Source organism: Rhinatrema bivittatum, chromosome 7 (assembly GCF_901001135.1).
Source record: "Rhinatrema bivittatum chromosome 7, aRhiBiv1.1, whole genome shotgun sequence".
In the NCBI taxonomy this organism is placed as follows: domain Eukaryota; kingdom Metazoa; phylum Chordata; class Amphibia; order Gymnophiona; family Rhinatrematidae; genus Rhinatrema; species Rhinatrema bivittatum.
This window is the reverse complement of record NC_042621.1, coordinates 296,297,846-296,323,501: the sequence shown is the minus strand read 5'-3', so window position 1 is coordinate 296,323,501 and position 25,656 is coordinate 296,297,846. Positions and strand designations below refer to the sequence as shown.

The 25,656-nt window shown below is 40.9% G+C and overlaps 1 protein-coding gene across 1 annotated transcript in view; it reads right to left on the bottom strand.

The window, feature by feature from the left end:
- The window catches only part of TDRD1 (tudor domain containing 1), a gene marked incomplete at its 5' end in the record, with an annotated part of 488,249 nt that overhangs the window by 78,370 nt on the left and 384,223 nt on the right, over window positions 1-25,656 (bottom strand). The window contains one exon of the mRNA XM_029610456.1: window positions 20,491-21,063. Coding sequence (XP_029466316.1) covers window positions 20,491-21,063 — 573 coding nt within the window. The remainder of the gene's footprint in view (window positions 1-20,490; window positions 21,064-25,656) is intronic.

Genomic DNA, 25,656 nt, shown 5'->3' with positions numbered 1-25,656 from the left:
TCTCATTGACCTGGGCCTCCAATACTTCATTTACGCTGATGTCCAGATACTTATCCCCATGAAAGAAAACATACAAAATACCCTGCTACAATGGAACTCCATCCTAGCCAAAATACAAAAACTCCTATCCCAAATAGCACTCACCCTCAATCACACAAAAACTGAAATCTTGCACATCTCTAACAAACCACCAGCATGGAACATTCAAGACTGCACATCCTCGCTAAGCGCGAACCATCTCGTCACAACTGCAAGAAACCTAGGCGTCACCTTAGACTCCGAACTCAACCTGAAAACGAACATCAATCCTATAATAAAAGAAGGCTATTTCAAATTACAAGTCCTCAAAAAAATTGAAACCCCCTACTACTCAGTCAAGATTATCGATCTGTACTCCAAGCCCTCATTTTCTTTCTCCAAACTTGACTAATGTAACTCCAACCTCCACCCTCAAACCCCTCCAACTACTTCAAAAATGCAGCAGCCAGATCCCTCACAAACAGCAAGCGCTCCACATACATCACCCCCATACTAAAAGAACTCCATTGGCTCCCCATAACCCACATAATTCAATACAAAGCCCTTACCCTAATACACAAATCCCTTAATGACGAAAAACAGACTGGCTAAAGGACACCCTTCACCCATACACCTCCCAAAGAAACCTACGATCCAACAACTCTGGATTACTTTCCATTCCCTCCAACAAACAGACCCATTGCACCTCAACACTGTGAACGAGCAATTTCAATACAGATCCGCACTATGGAACTACCAGCAAATCTCAGAACGGAACCCTCATCACAGATATTTAAGAAATCACTAACATGGCTATTCCAAAAAGCCTACCCAGCCAACCAGTTAACTCCACGTCATCCCCAACGACCACACATATCTCCAAGCAGATCTCCAACCCCACACATATCCTACGAGATCACTCAATAGTCAAATCAAACGTTAGCTATTATACTGCCACGAAAATAAGCCGTTCTGTTTTACAATGTTATAATACTATCCTCTACAATATTATACTTCGCTGTAGTTTTACAACATCTCAATGTAAAGATAGTATGATCTGTAAAACACACCATCTCACTAGTCATTATGTAAACTGATGTGATACCATTGGGTAAATATCGATATATAAAAAACAAACAAACAAATAAATAAATAAATAGAAATAATGAAAAGCTTCATCAGGGGAGTATTGTGAAAACTAAGTTCTAGCCGTGTGATACACTACAACACTGGCAGCCCAATAAATCCTTTCGTTGGTCTAATTTGCTTTTATCTTTTGTCAAAAACCAATTTCATTATTGAAGAAGGGTCATATCCAACTTTGCTTGTTTTTGCTAAGATGAATTTATTCCATCCCGATGATTCCTTCTGCAATGATGTGTCTTTCTGGCAATAATAAGGTAAGCACGAAGTGCTGAACTACCGCTGCAGGAAACACCATCCACAAGCCTTTTCAATTTAAGCTGACTGTTCTTATCTCCTGTCAAAATATTGACCTCCTAAAAAGGCACTGAGATGGCCCTATATGTGCCAGTCTTTGCGCACATACTCTGCTTGTACAAGCCCTTTTTCGAAGGAGCAGGTTCTGAGCTGAAAACTGCAGTGTAAGTTTTTTCCAATACGGCCTCAAGGAAATTAATCCTATACTGGCAGGCCTTGAGGGTGGTTCCCTGTGGAATTGTTTCCTCCTCAATTTTGCTTTCTTTGAGATTACGAATGCTGTTTCCACAGCACTAAATAGCTGTGGTAGCCCAGGACTCTCACCCATACACTGTTAAAGTTTGATTTGAAAACCTGCCAATTTACCCTGACATAGCCATTGTACGAAACACAACCGTGTTGGGGTTTTTCTCACTTTTATCAATAATTGTATGCTGTATAAAAGTGTAGTTCCTGCTGACTTAAAATCAATAAAATTGTAGTATCCTATATTGAATGGTTACACTGTAATGCCACACATTCCTCTAGTTCTTATTATATAAATGCATGTGTGTGTGTTATTTACTCCACATTTATAGTTGGCTTTGATTAATAAGGTAAAGCCATAACATTCCCTAATACTGTCCAATGCTTTTTGTACTCGCTCGGGATGGTTAAAGATTATAGTGTATTTTGCCTCTATAATTTAAATAATACTTTACTATATGCTTAAAATTAACTCAATTATTCCAAATTAAAATGTACATACTTAACCCTTGTAATTAATACATGGCATCATACTTAAGGGTAGTGCTCATATCATCAAGCTATACATAGATATAATCAATAAGAGGTCACTTTCCTGGATAAATGTCTGCCAGTGACTCTCCAGACAGCGACCCAGCAAGTGTTGTCTTGATAGGTGGACTGCAATGGTACTGGTGATTCCGTGGCATTCTCAAGATGGGTATGCTGATCTGGTCAGAATTCAGCAGGAATCTGTCCAAGCTACTGTGTGTTAAGGTCTTATGCCTGTGGCCAGCACACGCACTATATAGTTTTGCCTCCCAGCTCTCTTTGAAATATTGCCAAACTATCTGATAAGAAAAGCTACTGTGTCTCTCAGCACTACGCTGAAACAGCTTTCTTATTCCTTATCCATATTTGCTATTTCACCATTTTTTACATCATTCTCTCTCACATGTGGGACTACTAGCCCTTCACATTCTCTAAACTTAACTGATTCTGATAGACACACAGAACAACAAAAACAGCATTAGTATCATTAGTGTCATGTAAATAAAAGCAATCATATAATAATTCGGATAGCAAGCAAACACTACTGTATAAGAAACGTCATGATAGATAAGAATGTGAGTGACCCAAAAGCACACCTGTATTCATAGAGCCTATAAAATCCTGTGTGCAGTGTATATTATCTCTATAAACTATATCTGGGCTGATGCCAGGTATTTTCCTGCTCTCAGCTGGTAGTACTACTCTTCATTGAGCACCAAGGTCAAGATTTGAATTCCCTATTTGTCAGCTTGTTTGCTTTCACATCTAAGTGGTGTTCTTACTCTCTATCGGGCCGATAGAGTAAAGTCCACGGGAGAGCGGGGGTGCATGCGATTCTCTATTCAAATGAGGCCCGGCAGTAAAAAACAGGCAAAAGGAGGTGCTAGGGACACTAACGCGTCCCTAGTGCCTCCTTTTGGACCTGAGCGGCAGCTGTCAGCGGGTTTGACAGCCGACGCTCAATTTTGCCGGCGTCTGTTCTCGAGCCCGCTGACAGCCACGGGCTCGGAAACCGGATGCCGGCAAAACTGAATGTCCGGTTTTCGACCCGACAGCCACTGGCCGACTTCAAATTTTTTTTTTTTTTTACTTTTGGAAACTTTCGGGACCTCCGACTTAATATCGCCATGATATTAAGTTGGAGGGTGCACAGAAAAGCAGTTTTTACTGCTTTTCTGTGCACTCTCCCAGTGCCCAAAGAAATTAGCGCCTACCTTTGGGTAGGCGCTAATTTCTCAAAGCAAAATGTGTGGCTTGGCTGCACATTTTGTTTTCTGAATCGCGCGGGAATACCTAATAGTGCCATCAACATGCATTTGCATGCATCTCTCATGTACAGAGCTAAATTAACCCTTCATGTTTCCCATCAAAATGACTTCTGCAAAACCGTCCCTTACCACTAATACACCACTGTGGCCTGATACTTCCAGCTGCGGCAATGCAATGCGCCACTATATCTACCGAGGCCTGTTGTATCCTGCATAAGCCTGTCTTGATCCAACTACAATGCCTGAGACCTGATGTTTCCAGCTTCAGCACGCCATGCTCCAATCATATCAAAACACCTAGACTCAGGATCCTTAATTTTAAATAAACTTTGCAGTCCCTAAGAATGCCACATTTTCTGTAGAGGTATTTTGCAAATACTACATGGACCTGACATGCTGACACTACCACAGCTTTGTTATAGCTATACTTCTTTATTATTATTTATTTAAACTCTTTTCTATACCGTCATTAAGCAAGATGCCTTCACACGGTTCACGATGAGGCACATAAATTAATGTTGCTAAATGTATTAAATTATATCAACTAAACAGGTGCCATCAAGAGTACTGGTAACAGTTTCATAATAAATACTAATTGGTGGGTTGTGATAAATCATGTCCATTCTTATCCGTATCAGCTGTAAAAGTATATTAATAATTATATCTTATCCTTGCTCTTACCATTCCAATTTTAAAAATTAACCAACACTACTTCTACTGCCACTGCTCCAAGCCATTCTTCCCACATTACAGTGCCCACTCTCCCTGCTGCTCTGTGCGTGCGTAAGAATAGTCAAGCACCTTTGGGGGTGTTACAGCTACTCTTCTCGCAGCATAGCTCTGCTCTAGCCACTCCAGTTCTTAAGATATGCCAGCAGTACTGCTGCCATTCTAAGCCGATCTGTGGTATCTTAGAGTGTTTCCCTCCACTGCTCCAATGGTGTTCAAGGTTCTTGTCAAATCCCTTTCTCCCTACAGTATTTGCCCACTCTTCATCGTACCCTAGCCAAATATTGCTTTGCAAACTTACTGCAAACTTGCCATAGCTATCCATTGTTCTGCACACTTGCTGCACCCACTCCATGAGTTTGTAACTGATTTCATGGCCCATTCACAGTTCCACATGTGTGTACCTATGATGTCTGTGACTTACTCTATGACACAAACATGTTACTGGACTGACAGATCAGCCAGGTGCAGCCATACTTTGACAGAGAAGAATCCCCCTCTCTTGTTGTCTCTATGCTTTAATGGATTGATTGGCATCACCCATGCCATCTCTGCCTTAATGCTATGCCCCTCATTCTATTCCTTTGGATCCTTGTGCCGCCATGCGCAGATTTAACAATTCAGTGTACTTAACTTTTCTGCCATTGTACTTTCCTGGCATACTCCAGCTATTACACCTTGAGGTTTTCTTGCCAATCTGGGGAGCTGCTGGACACCTTTCATTTCATTTATTAAAACTTTATAAACTGCTTGTAAGGCACATTACCCAAGCAGAATACAAAAGTTAAAATCATAAACGTCAAGCTACATAAAATACAAATTTCCAATGATACATAATCAAATTAAAACACTGAAATCTTGATACCATCTTTCCAATTCTTGGTCTTTATCTGTACGTTGGGATTTTTCTTGCTACATTTCTGATTCGTTTCCCCTTCATGGTATCTTAGGGTGCTACCACTTTTGGTGCCATTTTGCTTATGATGCTATCAAGTGTTCATGTCACTATCGCTGGCATCTTTTTGCATCCTTGGGGTGCTGTTCTTCCTCTTGGTGCTTCTTGGCTCCTCTCAGGTGCTTTGGAGAATTCTTGCCAATGCTGGAAGACTGGTACCCCTTTTGCAGAGCCTTAGGCTTGTATTTATGCCACTTTTGATTGCCACTTTACCACAGTAACAACCTTGCAGTTTTCCCCCTTTTGATTTCTCCTCACAAGGGTCATTAGAATTGATAAGACAAACACTATTCTGGAGCCCCAGAACAGACTGCAATGCTTCCCTCATAGCTTCTGAATGGCAAAAAACTAATGAAACGAATAAACATTTTGTTTTGAAACTAATGAAATGCATTTGGGTTCCAACAAAACGAATTAAACACATTTTTTTGTTCTGCACATCCTTAATTTTTGACACTGTAAAATGGTAAATACTAATGAATTGAAAATAGTTACAACAAATGTGAAGAAATGAAGATGTGATGAGAGACTTTTCTGGATGTCTGAGTAAGCAATAATCAGATACTCCTGGGCCTCTAAAACATAGGAGGAAAGGCTGTAGAAGTAGGAATATTTGGCATCTAAACAAGTAAATATGGTAAATGTGATAAGGGAAAAAAGGGACAATACATATTCCTAAAATGTCCTAAGATTGAAATATCTAGTGCAATTGTGAATATTTTTGAGCCCAAGTCAAATCAAGTCAAATCAAGTTCCCCTATGAGGAAAGGTCTAAAAGAGGTTAGAACTTTTCAGCTTGGAGAAGAGACGACTGAGGGGGATATGATAGAGGTGTTTTAAAATCATGAGAAGGTCTAGAACGGGTAGATGCGAATCTGTATTTACTCTTTCGGATAGTAGAAAGACTAGGGGGCACTCCATGAAGTTAGCATGGGGCACATTCAAAACTAATCGGAGAAAGTTCTTTCTTACTCAACGCACAATTAAACTCTGGAATTTGTTGCCAGAGGATGTGGGTTAGTGCAGTTAGTATAGCTGTGTTTAAAAAAGGATTGGATAAATTCTTGGAGGAGAAGTCCATTACCTGCTATTAAGTTCACTTAGAGAATAGCCACTGCCATTAGCAATGGTAACATGGAATAGACTTAGTTTTGGGTACTTGCCAGGTTCTTATGGCCTGGATTGGCCACTGTTGGAAACAGGATGCTGGGCTTGATGGACCCTTGGTCTGACCCAGTATGGCATTTTCTTATGTTCTTATGTTCTACGTAATGATCTACTCAAAACCAATATTTGCTTTCGAGGAAATGGGGACAGGATTTTAATATAGTATTAGCTCCAATTTGGACATCCCCTCTGAAGAAAATCCAAGATTGAAACCACAGCAACTGATGCTCAAACAATGCTAAAAGATTTAGGAGTGGTAGATGTTTATAAGATGTATCTAAGAGGATACGTGGGATGATGCGCTGACGCAGACGGGTTCCCTGTCAGCTCCGGGCACCGCTCTGCTCAAAATCCACCGGCATCCCTCATTAAGACAAACCTGTCTGATCGCAAACCCAGGGACTACAATCGGCTTATGTCGATAGTCCACTACATGCAAAAATCGCCCCAGCAGATGGCGTCCCGAACCGGAAAAAAAGAAAAAGAAAAAGAAAAAGGGAGAGTTGCCGATCTCAAAACGGCGGCGGCCACGAGTGACGCTGTATTGGCTTCTGCATCTCCTCTCACAGTAGCGGTACTCAAGGCAAACTCTTGCTGAAGCACTAGACGACAAATTAGCTGCCATCTCTTCTCAACTTTCGGAGGTAAAACGGCGATTGCAGAACTTTCCCCCCGCATAGAACAGCTAGAGGGGAGGGTGTCGGTGGCAGAGGATGATATTACCGCAGCAGCGGTACAACTCTCTGCCCACGAAAAGGCCCTAAAAGACTGTCAGGCTAAACTAGATTTCCTGGAAAAGAGGCCGAGGAGGGCAAATTTGCGATTCCTGGGCTTACTTGAAGGTATAGATGACCGTAACCTGGGCGCAGTCTTAGAAAAATGGCTCCCCAGCGCTGTGGGCCTAGAACAGCTGCAGGAAAACTTTTGTATAGAAAGAGCCCGCCGTTTGGGCTACAGAGGAACGGCGGATTCTCGTCCACGTATTGCTATCGCTAAAATACTAAATTATAATCACAAGCAGCAAATCTGGATGGCATACCGCAAAAAACCAGATCTGATGTATGAAGGCCATAAAATAAGAATAACTCAAGATTATTCTGCTAAAGTAACTCAACGCCGGCAATTCTCACAGATCTGCTCACAACTGATTCAGAAACAACAAAAATTTGCTCTTCAATACCCGGCTACATTGAAAATATGGCGAGCTGGAAAGCTTACACTTTTCAAAGCCCTGAAGAAGCTCAAAGTTTATGGCGCAACCACAGTCTTAACAGAGTCCAGGAAGGAAACAAGCTGTACTTCACGGCACTTGTCTGCACAGAGACGGAGGTTTCTGACTGCCACAGCGACCCATCTTTTGAGAGAAAAACAAGGAAGAAAAAAAGGAAGAAAAAAACAAAAAAAAAAAAGGAAAAAAAGAATTTTTTGACGTGGACACATCTCCTAGCCGGAGAGGGCGTTTCGGTGTAAGGATTGCAATCGTGGATTTGGACTTATGGACTCAAAGTGACAACGATCACTATTCAGAGCGCTATATGGATCAATATAAAACTGGGTTTGGTTTGCTTGATTGACTAACGAGGGAGGTTCTTCTTAGTTCAAGTTAAAGGTTAAAGTTACTTTTACAGTATTTAAAGTCATTAAGTTCTTGTATATAAGAGAGAGCGCGGTGCCTGGCCACCCGGCAGTAGCGTGTGATCCTCCTCTTCTCCAGACGGAGAAAGAGGTCTGATGCTATTTTGGGGGTATTATTTTTCATTAGTATGAGTACTGGGGGTGTTTAAGGGAGGGGGAGAGGGGAGGTTGGGGAGGGTGGGGAAGGGTAAAACTGGATGGGGTTATTTCAACTTTATATATTGAGTTCATGGTATAACTTGAGGGGTTGGTTTTGCTGGCAAACGGGTGTTCCCTCGCCTTGTTGCAATAGTCCTAAGATATAGCGTCAATGCATTTCTCTGGCTCTCCTATGTTTTCAATGGAGTGGGTATGGTTTAGAGTCCTTGATTGAAAAATGAGAAAGGGGGAAGCCTGGCTGGGAGCTTCCACCTCTCTAAGTACAAGTACAGGATATTTTGACAAGATCTCCCTAATGATACATGACAATTTAATTTCTTGGAATGTAACGGCTTGGGTTCTCCTGTGAAACGAAAAAAAATCCTGGCTCACAAAGCATTTGCATGCCGCTGTAGCGTGCATTCAGGAAACTCACCTGACAGACTTGGAAAGTCAAAAACTTAAATGGGATTGGGTCAGAACCTGTGTATATGCTGCAACGGCCCATAGAAAGGGGGGAGTGGCAATTTGTGATTCATAAATCTGAAAATTTTCAAATAGTTACCTCCATCCCCGATCCCGAAGGCCGTTACATTATTTTAATAGGGGTTTGGAATCACAAACAAGTTACTATTTGTAACTGTATGCGCCAAATACATATAATCACCTATTTTTCACCCAATTAACTAACCTGCTCCATATACATACCCAGGGCAGTCTCTATGTGGCAGGGGATTTAACTGTGTTCATGACTATCAATAGATAAAAATCCTTCGCACAACCCCACTCCTGAACAAAGGAAAAAGGGAATAGCTTACATGTGTCACCATTTAGGACTCACTGATGTGTGGCGTACCTTACATCCCAATGAAAGGGACTATACTCACATCTCGAGGGCTCACGGTACTATGTCCCGAATTGATTATATTCTAACCCCGCGGGAACAATTTTTTGCTGTTGCAAGTGCCACTATTGAACCCCAGGCGATCTCTGACCATGCCCCAGTTTCTATCCAATTGCATTCCACTTCCCATGTATCCAAACATCGAATATGGAGCTTCCCGGGTTATCTTAAAGATGATGTTCAATTTAAAGCCTTTCTTCGTGAGAAATGGAAAGACTTTGCCCAGAATAATAGTCAACATGTTATGCCGCCACATTTATTTTGGGATACAGGGAAAGCAGTACTTCGGGGAGAAATTATTACCTATGTACATTGGCGTACTAAACAATTGAACAAAGATATATTACATTTGGAAGCACTCTTACAACCATAACTCACTTCCAAAACCACCCACACTCCTTCAAACAACCCACGTAAGAGATCTAGGAGCTATCTTAGACAATCGTCTCAACCTCAAAACATTCATTAACCATACCACCAAAGATTGCTTCTACAAATTACATATTCTGAAAAGAATTAAACCACTATTCCACGCTCAAGACTTTAGAACAATCTTGCAAGCAATAATCTTTTCTAAACTAGATTATTGCAACTCATTACTACTAGGCCTCCCAGCTTCTTATACCAAACCCCTTCAAATGGTTCAGAACTCTGCAGCCAGAGTGCTTACAAATTCCAGGAAAATTGACCACATCTCCCCCATCCTCAAAAACCTCCATTGGTTACCTATCCACTATAGAATCATGTACAAATCCCTCAACATCATATACAAGACCATTAACCAACACACACAACTCGATCTACAAATACCACTTAAAAAATACACTTCCGCCAGACCCATCAGGGGAATACTACAAAGAGTCACTCCAAATTCCAAATGCCAAAACCTTCCAACATAAATCCTTGAGTCTCAGAGCCTTCTCTTCAGCAGGTCCATCTCTTTGGAACTCTATCCCACCGGATTTGAGACAGGAACCATGCTCTCTAACATTTAGAAAAAGACTAAAAACTTGGCTTTTCAAAAAAGCATTTCCAAGCCTTGAATAAACCTCCACTCTTCAACACAAACTCGCATGCAATAACTGGATCTAATAAGAATCCAACTACCATAAACTTACGCACATCATTACCTGCGGAGTTTTATCATATTATTATCATTCACTACTGTGTCATATTTATTCTCTTGGTTACTTTATTTTACTGTTTCATATTTATGTACTGTCCCATTTATTCACATAGGCTTATTTATTCACTCCGCTATACTACTACACTAATTGGCTGAAATGTAAATATTGCATTGTTCAATCTCTCCCCTCTTCCAGCTCCAAGTTAATTTTCCCTGTTTTATTGTTTTATTGTAACTTTCTCACCCTTCAATTGATTCTCTGTATTTAAAGTTCACAGTTCTATTGGGAATATTGTTATCACATTACCTTATGCTTTTCACACATTGTTAATTGTAAACCGGGTTGATGTGATGCCAGTCATGAAACTCGGTATAACAAAAACAATAAATAAATAAATAAATAAATAAGCAAAGACGTCTCTAAGACAGCATAACTCTTCTACTAATCGTAAAGAATTTTATAGTGTCCTGGGTCATTTGAATACTCTATTAAATAATAGAGCACAAGCTTACTTGCAAAAAGGGAGACTGAGTTTTTTCCAATTTGGGAATAAGCCAGGCCGCCTATTAGCTAATCTCATTAAACCACACAGACAGAAATCCATTATTCCCACTCTGTCAACCTCTTCCGGAACCCTTAAGACTAGGGAGCAGGACACAAGTGAACTTTTTTGCCAATTCTACAACACGCTCTATAAAGCCGAGCAGAGCGGAAGTCCCGAGGAAGAGGACGCGTTCCTTCAGGACTTACCACTTCCTAAGCTTACGGCCTCTCAACGGGCATTTTTAAATCGGCCTATACAAATGTGAAGTATCCCAAGTTATCACTGCTGCTCCCCCTGGGAAATCACCCGGCCCCGATGGTCTTCCCTACGATTTCTACAAGATACTTCTTCATAGTATCACAACCCCATTGATGAATTATTTTACAGCGGGACTGACCCAAAATAGTTTTCCTGCTCTTTTTAAAGAGGCTCATATCACAGTATTGCCCAAACAGGGAAAGGATCCATTATACCCAGCCTCATAGAGGCCCATCTCTCTACTCAATTGTGATTTCAAGATTTTGACCAAAGTGTTAGCTGAACGTTTGAGTGTCCTGCTGCCAAGGTTGATATCTCCATTTCAGGCAGGTTTTGTCTGCGGATAGAAACCGAATGGGAATATCATTAAACTATTAACAGCCATGACCATTTGCCAGCACCAGCATATTCCGGCTTTAGCTATTGCACTGGATTCAGAAAAAGTGTTTGATCATGTTGCATGGCCTTATCTTTTTTCAGTCCTATAGAAATTTGGCATCCAGGGGGACTTCCTCCAATATATCTCCTTATTATATGATTATTTATTTATTTAGCATTTTTATATACCGACTTTCCAGTAAACAAAATTACTGATCAATTCGGTTCACATTCTAAACAATAACATTGACAAGTAAATGTCTTACAATGAACAGGTTGAAATAACTTGGATTAAGATATATGGGGTTAATAACATAATTAAAAGCTACGGTGCCTAATGTAGGCTAGATAGACAGTTGATAGGTATAAGGTTGGGTTTTGATATTAGACTGCAAATATTTTGATATTAGACTTTTTATATTAGGTTTTGATATTATTAGGTTTTGATATTTATATTAGGTTTTGATATTAGACTGCAAATGATAACCCAACATCGCGGATTTTAGCAAATAATTGTTTATCAGGAGAAGTTAAAATTCAAAGAGGGGTGCGTCAGGCTGCCCGCTATTCCCGTTACTCTATATATTATACATAGATCCACTCCTATGGAAAACTGATGCCTGTAGGGCTGTGAAAGGTTTCGGGGGTCCTACTCAAATTTTTAAAATTGCTGCTTTCGCAGATGACCTTTTAGTTTTCATTACACAACCCGAGCAATCGCTCCCGGCACTTCTGGACATCCAAAATCACTTCAGTCTCTTTGCAGACCTAAAAATTAATTTTGATAAGTCTGAGGCGATAGATATCACGGGACAGTTGCACAGCACCTGGCCCGGTTCTTTCCCGTTCCGATGGGTAACAGTCTCAAATACCTGGGTATCAAGATCCCCATACAGGTTAACCAACTATATAGCTCTAACGAACAGCCTATCATTAACCACACGATAACCTCCTTGAGACGGTGGACATCCTTACCGCTATCTCTTATGGGCCGGGTATACCTATATAAGATGGTATTGTTGCCAAAGTGGCTCTATTTACTACAGATGGCCCCGGATTTGGATAACAAAACGGGACCATAAACTTCTCCAAGTGCTCAGATCGTTTTTCTGGAGGGGGAAACGGGCACATTTACCCATAGATGTTTTAACAAGACCAGTAGAGAAGGGCGGGTTGGGCTGCCCAGATTTGGGAGTGTATAATCTAGCTTGTGTTTTGAGACACATAAAAGATTGGATTCATGCAACCTCTACGATTACCCCGTATCATCACCTTTTAGAGTGGTATGGTGTAACATCTCTCAACCCCCTATTACAGCTTGAAGCTTTGATGCTCCCTACTCACATAAAACCTCAGGTACTTCTCCATACATGCCGGAAAGCTTGGCTGATGCTCTGTGGGAAAGGACGTATAGAACATCGCCTAACTCCCCTGATTACCATAACGGCCCATGGATTGTTCTCCCCAGGGAGAGAAAACAGCACATTCCGTAGGTGGACTCAAGAGGGGATTACATTCATATCTGACCTGTATGATACGGAATCTAGGCAGTTAATTTCTTTTAACACCCTACAACAAAAATTTGCGATACCCTCCTCAGATTACTTTGCGTACCTTCAAGTCACCCATTTTATAAAGGCTATGCAACCCCAATTACGGGAGACACCGGAGACTCAAAAATTAAGGGAGGTTATACAATTGGGTAACAAAAATAAATCGACTATCTCCTATTACTATAAAGCAGTACAAGACCTCGATGATACACTGGTCTTGGATCTAGCATATAATAAGTGGGCGATCTGGGGCCTTTTTTCACTGACATTTGTAGAATTTGTGACATGCTTTAAAGACTTACCTAGGTTATCAGAAAATGTCCTATTGCGGAAAATCCACTACAAGTTTCCTTGGCAAAGCTACATAACTCCTATCAGAGCCAAACAAATGAAAATTTTGCAAACTGCTCTCTGCCCCAAGTGCACAAAAGTAGATAGTGATTACTTTCACTGTTTTTGGGACTGTGAAGTAGTTTCTCAATATTGGCGACACTTGAATCAAGCATGTTCCAAATATCTTCACAAGATTTTACCTCTAAACCCAAATCTTTGGTTATTTGGCTCTGACATACCACCCTACCTGCACTTAACCCCGTACGAGATTATGTTCTTAAAAAAGGCAGGTCTCGTGGGGAAACATGTTATATTAACAGATTGGTTGACCACAAGCGGCCCCCAACCGGAACATTGGTTTCAAAAAATGTTAAATCTCTGCTCCATGGAATATGCTCTCGCTACAATAGCTACGCCAAAGAGATTGGTGGATACACCATTGATATGGGCAGGGTTTACTAAATATCTTTCTCCTAGGATTGGAAGTATACAAGATCCCTGGTATCCTGTAACAGATCCCGACCACAACTTAACCGGAGCTCCAGAGGAGGCGTGACCCATGACACTGTCCCCTACATGAAGATTTGCTGGATTACCTAATGGACACCAACCAGAGACTCTCTTGCGACTTTTTCCTTTACCATGCAAGGGGGGGGGGGGAATGGGTGGAAAAATGCTTCAAAAAAATACTCAAATGTCAATGTAACAGCTTTTGATTGTAGTTCTGTTTTATTGGTTCATTTGAATAAATATAATTTAAAAAAAAAAAAGAAGATGCATCTAAAACCAAATTAGGGGGAAAAAGCTTGTAATTCAATGCAAAAATTCAATAAAGCTTCTAATAAAAACCCCCAAAACACATTTGTTTGAATAATGCTGGTAATGGAGGAAAAAATCTCGGACCTGAACCAAGCTGTCTTGCGACCTCATGTACATTCAATTGTCAATCATGGGTCCAGAAAAGCCTCCTTTTTTTGAAAATGAATAAATTTTGAATGCACTGAAACAAACTCAGTCTTTAAACATTATCTTAAAACACAAGAGATAGCAAATGTTGCTTACCTGTAACAGGTGTTCTCACAGGACAGCAGGATGTTAGTCCTCACATATGGGTGACATCACAGGATGGAGCCCAATCATGGAACACTTGTCAAAATTTCTAGAACTTTGACTGGCACCTACTGGGCATGCCCAGCATGGCACTAACCCTGCAGCCAGCAGGGGTCCCCCCTTCAGTCTTGTTAAAAAGCTACAGATAGTGCCGAAAATAAAATAAGAAAATGTAATGAACCCAACACCATGGGGTGGCAGGAGGGTGGGTTTCGTGAGGACTAACATCCTGCTGTCCTGTGAGAACACCTCTTACAGGTAAGCAACATTTGCTTTCTCACAGGACAAGCAGGATGGTAGTCCTCACATATGGGTGAGTACCGAGCTGAGGATGTCCGAGAAATGCACCAAATGTACCCAAGATGTGCAATAGGCACAAGTATTGGGGAGGAAGTTGGTAGAGGGCATTCTGAACCCTAACGGGCAGGCAGAAGGGTGTTGGTACATCAAGCTGTAAAAAGGTTTCACAAGACAGACTGGACGAAGATGGAATCTTGTCTTCCGGCCTTGTCTAAGCAATAATGGGCTGTAAAGGTATGGAGAGAACTCCAGGTAGCAGCCCTGCAAATGTCAGGAAGCGGCACCGAGCATAGGTGTGCTACTGAAATTGCCATGGCCCTCACAGAGTGTGCCTTAACACGGTCTTGAAGTGGAATGCCTGTTTGCTGATAGCAAAAGGATATGCAGTCCTCTAACCAGGAGGAGAGGGTCTGCTTACCCACAGGCTGCCCCAATTTGGTGGAATGGAAAGAGACAAACAATTGAGTGCTTTTCTAGTCCAGCTGTATGGACTAGATAGAATGCTAGAGCCCGTTTGTAGACAAGGGTATGCAGAGCCTGTCTCCTGGATTGGAGTGAGGCCTGGGAAAGAAGGTAGGTAGTATAATGGATTGATTAATGTGAAACTCCGATACTACCTTAGGTAAGAACATAGGGCGAGTGCGGAGTACTGCCCGGTCCTGCAGAAGTTTAGTGTAAGGCGGATAGGTAACTAGGGCCTGTAACTCACTAACTCTGCAAGCAGATGTGATTGCCAAAAGAAAAATCACTTTCCATGTGAGATGGCGAAGATCACAGAATTGGAGAGGCTCGAATGGTGGTTTCATGAGCCTTCCCAAAACCAGATTGAGGTACCAAGAAGGAGCCGGAGGGTGTAGTGGAGGCTTGAGGTGAAGCAACCCTTTCAGAAAACGTGTTACGAGGGGTTGTACTGAAATAGGAACATCCCTGACACCTTTATGGAAGGCAGCCACCGCACTGACATGCATTCTGATGGAGGACATTTTTAGACCTGATTCTGACAAGTGCTAGAGATAGTCTAGAAACTTCGTGGTGGAACAAGTAAAGGGATCAAGGGATTGAGAAGAACACCATGACTTAAACCTGTTCCATTTGTATAGGTAAGACTTTCTCATGGAAGGCTTCCGTGAAGCAATCAGGACACGGGAAACTGGCTCCGAAAGGTTAAGTGGCTGAAGAATTAACCTTTCAACATCCAGGCTGTCAGGGACAAAGCTTGAAGATTGGGGTGGCATAGGCACCCGCTGTTCTGAGTGGTCAGAAGCGGGTCCATTCCCAAGGGAATGTGCCTGCGAATGGAGAGATCCTGAAGTATTGGAAATCACACTTGGCGAGGCCAGTGAGGTGCTATCAGGATCATGCATCCCTTGTCCTGACGTAACTTCACGAGAGTCTCTGATAGAAGTGGAAGTGGAGGGAATGCATATAGAAGACCGGTTGCCCATGAGAGGAAGAACGCATCTTTTGGCTGATAGTGTTGGCTGCGAGTGAGAGAGCAAAAGTTATCTACCTTGTGGTTTTGAGGTGACGCAAAGAAGTCTATGCGAGGATGACCCCAATGTTGGAATATTGCGTCTGCTACTGAGGGGTTGAGGGACGACTCGTGCGGATGGAAAGTGCGACTTAGGAGTGGACAACGTGTTGGCGGACAACCTGGCAAATAGATGGCCATGAGGTACATCGAGTGGGAGAGGGCCTCCGCCCATATCTGTGCAGCTTTCCATTAGTCCTGCTACACCAGTCCAGCCCTAACAGGAGCCCGTTTCGAGCTGTTAAAACACAGCTCTCTTAAGGATTTGTCATTGAACTCTGACTTTTTTGTTGCAATCTGTTCTGCGCGATGGGTCTTGAAACTTCAGATCTCTCTTGCCGGGATCCCTTCCTGGTGATTTCATCGGACGCAGTGGTTTTCAACCAGTGCCATCCTTCCTTCTGAAGGTCAATTCAGCTTTTCACATCAATCAGGTGATTTTCCTCCTGTTTCTCAGGAGGAGTGTGGACCTGAGTATCATTATCTCAGGTGCTTGGATAATCGAAGGCTCATACTGCACTATCTGGAGGTCACAAATGATTTTAGTCTGACAAATTATTTGTCTTTTTGGCGGTCTACGTAAAGGAGAGGCGGCTTCTAAGGCTACTTCGGCTAACTGGCTAAAGGAGACTGTTGAGTCTGCAGGGTAAGCAGCTTCCGGAATTGGTTTGTATGCATTCCACCAGGGCACAGTCTGCATTCTGGGCTGAGGTGCAGGCGCTGGCAGATACAGAGGATACGGTGTTCGGGATGGGTGTCCTTAGAGCAGCCCTCGCTTCCTCCTGTCTGGGTAGATGAAGCTTTGGTCCTTCCTACTTGTCAGAACTGGATTGGTGTAGCAGGGAGAGATGAAGGAGAAATTTCCTTGCCTGATCATTTCCTTTCCATTAGCCCTACACCACCAGTCAAGGACTCCCAGGATGTCTAAAGTTGTTAGTTAGGATTCTTTTGCCCTTGTTGTGTTCTGGTTCCTTCCATCTTGTTGTATGTTGTAGGGAAACTTCTCAAAATTTGAGTAAAAGAATGAATTACTTTATTGATGGGGGTCTGATCAAAAGCTGTCAGAAAGATACTGGATCTCTGCTGCTAGCACCACCTTTGTAAGTAGAGGCTGTGATGACTCAATAGACATTTTTTATTTCAGAGCTTTTATATACCGAGGTTTAGCCATTAGCCTTCACCCTGGTTTACAGTAGAACAACTTGTTACATAGAACAGTACATGGAATATAGAATGGAATAGGTTACATCAAACTGTTAGGAGACTGTCCTAGAACTAATCTTACACGCTTGAACCAGGTCACGTCAAGTTTAATTTAAAACTTTAACAGTAGTAAAGGAACTCAGAAACGAATTAGTAAAAACAAGACAAAATGGCAAAGAGTTAAGGTGAGGGGGGGCGGGATTGGGAGGGGAGGGGAAAAGAAGAAAGGACTGCGGGAGCGGAGGGGGGGGGGGAAGAGTGGCGGGGGGAGCATAATCTTTCCATATGGGCTGATTGAGGGGATGCAGGTTAGCTTTTGTCAACACAAATTACTTAGTATGGGTTGCTTTAAAGACTGGATTTTTTTCTTGTTTTATTCTTCTTGCTGGATCTCTTCCCTGTGTTGAGGGCTAGCAGACACTGGCATGACTGAATATGTTTTTCTTTATTACAAGACAGAACATGAATATAATATGCTTATATCGTTTTTTTATTTTTCACTTTTGATTTTATCTTCTTGCTTCTGTTTGGTTTTCTTTTTCTGTTAATGTTCTTATTAAAAGTATACTTTGTATTTTGAAAATTACTAAGAAATTAAAAAAAAAAAAGAAAGAAAAAGAAATGCGAACTTGATGGTCATTTTCCATGGCACTGGGAGATCTCCCTTCAATATAATATAAAGCATTGACCAAGCAGCTACTGCTCATCAACTTGTAAAAAGAAAAAAAAATCCTGAGAATTCCACAAGATCAGAGAATGAAGCTCACAACTTACAGTAAACACATTTTGTAAATATGATGAAGTCAAGAATACATTTGTGTGTTTTCATATACAAGGGAAGGAATTGTTTTACAGCACCCAAAGAAATCGCTGAAACATCCACCAAAACCATCGGGTTTAGATCAACGCCTGAGACTGTTTCGGCTTCCTATACTCTAGGATTCTTCTGCAAGCATCTGCATCTTAGATATTTGGAATTAATGAGGATCACCAGTGCTCCAGTGCAGAGGGCGACGCCAACAAAGATCATTCCTCCTTTCCGCAGGTACCAATAATCATAACTTAAGTTATCTGGAGTTATGAAACCATATTTTTGATTGGGAGTTATGGGACCATGTTTTTGATTTGGAGTTATGGAATCATTTTTCTCTGAAGACAGCCCTTGAAGTGCTGCAAGACAAACAAAGACCAGGAAAAGCTCCATCTCCTGTGCAAATTTCATCTGGATTGGGGACGATGCAGTACTGCCAGCTTTCTCAATGCGCCGGGGTCACGTCAGCAGGCAGGTGCTGGGGTCCCTTCCTGCCCCGGGTAGGAAGCAAGTTCCCTTTCCCTGCGCGCCCCATGACATCAGTATAGTCTGCTTCCATCTACTAGTAGCAGGAGATAACCCACTTGTCAGGGCTGGACTGGTGAAGCAAGACAAGATGGAATAAGATTTCGATTACCTCATTATTGATGGGGTAAATGTCACATCAAGACATGCTAGGGAGGTAAAGTTTCTATATGAAATAAATGATACAGCTAGTCTGGGAATCGATGAGAGAGGGAGCCATTTTAAACCTAATTCTTAATAGAATGCAGGATTTCGTGCAAGAAGTAATAGGTCTACCTAGCCACCTGTTAACTGGCTACTAGCCATAGATGATATGCAAGGTAGTGTCATAGTAGTTCAAAGTTTGAAACCTATAGTCTGGCCAGGTGGGAAACTTAACTGGCTACACAATATGCTCAATATAAAATGGCTATGTGGGTTCTCCTAATTGCTATGACCCATTCATAAAATCATTAATTTATATAACCAATATAGACTCTGTGGCTTCACAATTCCAGAAAAGGTATGCACTAATCTCCCTGGATCCCTCTGATCTCAATCACTGTTAAAATAGGATATTTTATATTTTATTGAGCCCCACTTAGAATGAACTTCTATTGTGTGTGAAAAATATATTCTTTGGATCATGGGGTTCCCTCACCAATCTGTACCAAATATGAGAAGCTCAACATATATGCATTGACATTCATTTCTGTCTACACAATAATGGAGATGGGCATAAATATATAACCTGGATGGCCCTTCAATTTACCAAGGGATTCTAAGAGAATTAATTTTACACCATTGAAACACTATATACTGGAAGGAAATAAGACTGCAGTCAAGGTTCTGTAAAACAATGTAGTTCACCATAATAGCTCAGTGTAAATAGATATGCTAAGCACATACTGATTACTCCTATATGCTGCTTCACTACTTTACTGACATGATGTAGTTATACAGTATACAGACAAATCTGTAGCTACAAACAGCAGAAAAAAAATGAAAAACCTAATTCCTAGGACAAGGAGAACAAAATAACCATGAATGTAAATGTTATTAAAACAAGTTAAAATCCTACCCAGAAAGCTATGCATGTCAAACAAGTTACTGAGCTAAAACTTCTCTTTCAGGCATCCCTGAGAAAAAGACAGTATCAGATTTAAAACTGGTAAGTGCTATGACATAAGCAGAAGGCTAAAAATATCCAAATATGGAGCATATTATTACTCAATCTGTTTCAGTCGGTGTACAGTTCTACCATTCCAGCACACAACGCTGCAATCACATCTTTCTGCCTGCAGTGCCCTCTCTAGGACAATACGTGTATGAAATTGAGCAACAAGAGATAATGTACAGAAACCACATCTGCAGTATGCAATATTCACCACCACCAACAGAAATACCAGGAAATAGAAAAACCAAACCTGGACTCATATCACAGCATCGGAACTAGCAATTTCCTTAAAACCATATAATTTAGTCAGTTAAAATAAATAAAATCATTAAGATTCCCGTACATCAAGAAATGGCTGCTCCCAGAAAGCCAGACATCACACTAACAACATGTAAATGCAGCAAACACTGAAAAATGGACTTAGGATAGAAGATTAAAAAAAAAAAAAAGTGGGGTGTTTTCAAAAAGGACAAAAATTAAAATACATTACAATTGTATAGAAGGGAGACTCAGAAAGAAGACCAAACAAGGAATGACAGAACCAGTAAACCAGACAACACTGCTTCGTAATAAAAATTAGACTATATAATGCCCAGATGAGCTTGTGCACTAACAAACCATTTTAGTCACCTGTAGACTCCATTCCATCACCACACTCGGCTCCTGGCATCCTGTTGACCATGCTTACTGGCTTTCTGCTTAGCATTTTGTCAGGACCAGCAAAATTTTCCTTTGGCATCATTCCAGTCATTCCTACTTGTTCTCTCTGTGACATCACACTCCCCATGCCTGCCGGTTCCCTGTTTGGCATCACACTGGCCATGCCAACTGATTCCATCTTTGGCATCTCATTGGTTATCTCCATCAGTTCCCTCTTTGGCAACATTCCAGCCATGTCAGCAGGTGCCATCTTTGGCATCACATTGGCCATGCCTGCTGCTTCCATCTTTGGTACTTCTGTCCTCCTTTCTGGTTCCACGTTTGACTTCACTTCAGGTTTGTCCATTTCCTTTACAGCTAAGTGTTCAGTGACAAGCAGTTCCCCGATGTTCCGTGGACATTCGGAAGAAAAGTCATGTAGCTCAACTGCCACCCTATCATCATCCACACAAACAGCACGTGCTTGCAGCTTTACTCCATGAACGCAACTCTGAAACCTCTTTGTGGCTTCTGGACTCCACTCCTTGGTCACAGGCTTTACACCTGCAGAACAAAGTGAGAGACTTCAAGCCTGATACAATATGGACTTTCTTTTGACAACACAAAATAGAAAACTTTAGTAACTAAAAAGTGAGCACTCTTACTTATATTCCTATAATGTATAGCACGACCAATTGGGCTATTCTTTGATCTAAAGAGTGAATGTGAGACTACTTTTATAGCAATAAAAGTACATAATTTAAAATTAAGTATTTTCAGGCATAATACTTTCAGTAACATTTCTAAACAACTATTTACGAAGTAAATGCCATCTACCATTAGAAAACTGAATACAGAAGATTCCTACTAGTATATATGACATTTGACAATAGGGGAAAATAGTTTGTCTAAAAACTAAAGTTGGAGAAAGATTTAATTACAAGGAAGACCACAAAATATGAACAATTCTAGTTGAAGCAACTTGATTCAAAAGCGGAGCCGAAATACTGAAGCCCCCTCATTAATTGCAATTTCAGAGCATCAGCGCAGAGATACTGTAAGTGCTTTCAGACCAGAAGTGTCCTTTTTTGGGTATACACGTAACAGCTTTGATCTTCGAAAATTCTTTTCTCTGTTTTAACATGAGCAGTTTCAAAATTTTGCCAAAGCACTTGGGTGGTACAAATAAGTTGTTTAAGGGTGGCATCCAAAAATACTTACAAGGCTTGCATGTAATCAAGTTCTCAAACCATCCTCTCATTTACTCTACGATATCAACAAGTATAAGAAAGTGAGAATTTTCCCAAGGGTTTATAAAATTCAAAAGAGAACATGACTTTTAAAGAAAGATATACTTAGAAATTTGATGTGTGCTTTCCTCAAAAGGTTAGGGCGAGGAGGGGTGGTGCAGAACACGTATGTAGTACCCAGCAGTAAGCTCTGAAGCTGTATAAAGCTATCTTAGTGCTACACACACTCGGGGAGTGTTTTAGCTTTGCAGCTAAGATGGCGATGATGTAGAACATTCTTAAAACGTTTTTTCCAGCTGCTGGAATAGCTGAATGATGTAACGTCACATTACTGCAGTTCCAGAGGTTCTTATTAAAAATAAAAAACCCAAAAGCCCCTCAAAATACGCAAACTGCAAGAAACACCTTCAAAACAGATTTTGGTTGGGGGTTGTTTTTTTTTAATATGAAAATACTTTCATGTTTTTATTTAATCATTTTCTTTAACCTAAATTGGAATTACTTACACAGAAGCACACTTTTCTCCTCTATATTACAGTGCATGAGGAGCCTGATGTAGGGAAAGGGAGGTAAGAGGGATAGCAATTTTGCCCTACTGCCAATTACTATTCTATTAATTCTTGCATTCTGCACTAAGGTCATGATGGTGAGACCAAAGACTTCTCCTCCTTGCTTGAGCACAGTTGGCTGATAAAGTCAGGCTGCAGAGAACTTCCTGTCCAGTTCAGAGGACTTTGCTAGCAGCATGGTCTGAAAGGCTCAGAAAAATATACCATCACCACAATGGACTAACAATTCATGCAACTGAAGACAAAAGTATGTAGCAGCAGGCACCAACAACAAGGCAGACTGCGAGAGAGAGAACAGAATGATGAATTAAGGGGAAGACACTCACAGTAAGCATCAAGCAGTACAAACTTGGCAGATCACATCACTTATTTATGGAACTGCAGCCTCCCTATTCTCTTTCATAGGAATGTGCGCCTGATTTGCTTAAGAGAATAGATCTTGTAGAAGAGGCTTCATACACATAGGGAACACGTTTATTGGAGATTTTATGGCTTTTGTTTCTGAAATACATCTAATTGAATCAAGCTAGTAGACTTTTGCTTGCTCCATGGGGAATAGACCTCTCTTTGTATTTTCCATATAATATTATTTTTTATTTATATCCAGTCTTTTACATTTGTTTACAGTAAGAGTATACATAATCAATCATTTACATCTTTTATTCAGAGATACGCTCTTGCAAGCTGATGTAGTGGATGGGTTATGCTTTTTACAAGTAGCACAAATGCTTGAAGTGTTTTATAACCTTAAATCAAAATTTAAAAAAAAAATCAGACAATATCTGTGTAACAAAGTTATAAGACTTGCTATACTGGATCAGACCAAAGGTCCATCAAGCCCAGTATCCTGTTTCCAACAGTGACCAAGCCAGGTCATAAATACCTGGCAGGATCCCAAGGGTAGATAAATTCCAAGCTGCTTATCCCAGGGATAAGAAATGGATTTCTGCAACTCTATCTTAATGGTTAATGGATTTTTCCTCCAGGAACTTGTCCAAACCTTTTTTAAACACAGCTACACTAACAGTTTTCACCACATCCTCTGGCAACAAATTCCAGAGCTTAATTATGCATTGAGTAAAAAAATATTTTCTCTTATTAGTTTTAGATGTATTACCTAGTAACTTCAATGTGCCTCTCCTGGTCTTTGTACTTTTCGAAAGAGTAAACAACTGATTAATGTTTACTTGTTCCATTCCAGTATGATTCCATTTATACATTTGTACATCACTATAATGAAGTAGCAGCATATTTTCTCTGTTTCTTTATACTGTCAATCTTTGGAGCATAAATTTCCCTTGCTTTAAAAGATTTCATTCACAAAGGTTGAAAATGAGCCTATCATTCAGCCAATTTTTATGACTATGCCAGGTATGTTCTGACATTCATAATTTTAAGCTGGCTCAGATTTCTTTGTAAAGAATATCCACAATCATCGAGCTTTGTATGCCATAAAATAATAGCTGATGGATTACAATAAACAAGTGTCAGATCCTATATGTTAGTCTGTCACATGGTACACCAATAAATCCTCTGTAGTGGTCTCTACCATGTATAAACATTGGCACATTTTGTCTTTACATAAAGATTTCACTGATCCTGCTGGTATAGCATATGCAAGAGGCAGGAAACAAATGCTGTGGTGTTCTTTACAAGTCCTCTGTGTAAACCCTTCAATTATACAGCGTGGACACACAGCCTATGGTTCATGTTTCTTTTGCATGCAAACTATTGAAGGAGAATTTTCAACACATCCTTCTGGTTCTACGAATCATTTCCTTGGTAGCACAAATTGTTTATTCTATGGGTATGATTTATGTGACCATTTACCTGTACAAGATGATAGATGTGGGCCAGAAAAAGAGGCCAGTTAGATTAACAAAACAGTGAAACTGTATCAACTCGTAAGTTTCAAGCATCAATGTTTTCCCACTGTCTAGAAGATGGACATCAGTTTTTTGATTTGAACTGGCTTGTCAATGAAGAGATTCTTCCATCTTAGAGAAGCAGGAATTTTCTATCTCATTTAATGGTCGACTTTGGATCTGTTTCCAGTTTTATGCTGCACTTTGCTTCATTTCAGTTAATGACTGTGAGCCTGGTGTTCAACTGGATGCTGCCAGTCTACGAACATTTTAGTTTCTGGTGTGGCTATTTCCCAATGCATCAACACCGAAATGTACATCCATGTTGGGAAGTAACTCATTGACACTCTGGCTTTGGACTTAAGAGGATTGATCAGAATTTAAAAACAGAGTGTTCAAGGTCTAGTTCCTTTTATGATGATCCTTCTCAGACTTGGTTGGTAACTGATTTAGATAGGATCAATTTTTGTCTGTGGACACTGCAATTTGCCAGCTTTCTCAATTGCAAACAGCTGATTTGAGCTCTAGTTACTCTGATGGCTTTTCTCAATGAAAAAATGCTGATGCCAATATAGTGGTTATGCTTCATATACATGTTTTCACCAATCTCAAGTCTTTTAAAGTTCAGCATTTTCCTTTCAATACTTTGAGGGACTGAGTAGAGCTGCTTACCTGTAACAGGTGTTCTCAGAGGATAGCAGGATGTTAGTCCTCATACATGGGTGACATCAGATGGAGCCCCATCTGGAACTTTGATCTCAAAGATTCTAGAATTTCAAAAATGCCCTTCTGAGCATGTGCAGCTATAGTTATCACCCTGCCCCCTAAGCAGAGTCCCTCAAGTCCATGATATAGCTCATTACAACAGAGAAACCAATTCCCAGGGGTGCAGGTGGATTTTGTGAGGACTAACATCCTTCTAATCCTCGGACAATACCTGTTACAGGTAAGCAATTCTGCTTTCTCAGAGGACAAGCAGGATGGTAAATCTACATACATGTGTGATTTCCAAGCTACAGGTTATCCAAGCAGGACCAAAGCAGGAAACCCACAGTGCTGAAAGTACCCACCTCTCTCCCTTTGCCTGTGAGGCAGCCAACCTACAAAGGGATCTAGCTGGGAAAAGAATTTGGTTCTACAAAGAGAAAACCATAGAAAAAACAGGCAAAACCCCAATGTGTAGCAGAAGCGCTTAAGGCAGGGGAAGTGATGCGAATGCCAGCAAGAAGAACATACTCCGCCTCACAGAAACATTACAAACAGGGATTGGGATCAGTAAATGCTGATGAAGACAGAAGGTCTAGAACCCTCCTGTATATAGGAAAAGTCTAGAGATGCAAACAAGAGAAGAACTCTTGGACTAAGTCCATATAGTTTCCTTCAGAGTTAGAGGACAACCCAAAAACCAACTGGGGCCCGAGAGCTTTCCAGAAAAGAACTGCGGTCCACTGCCATCTGAAAGACAGAATGCAC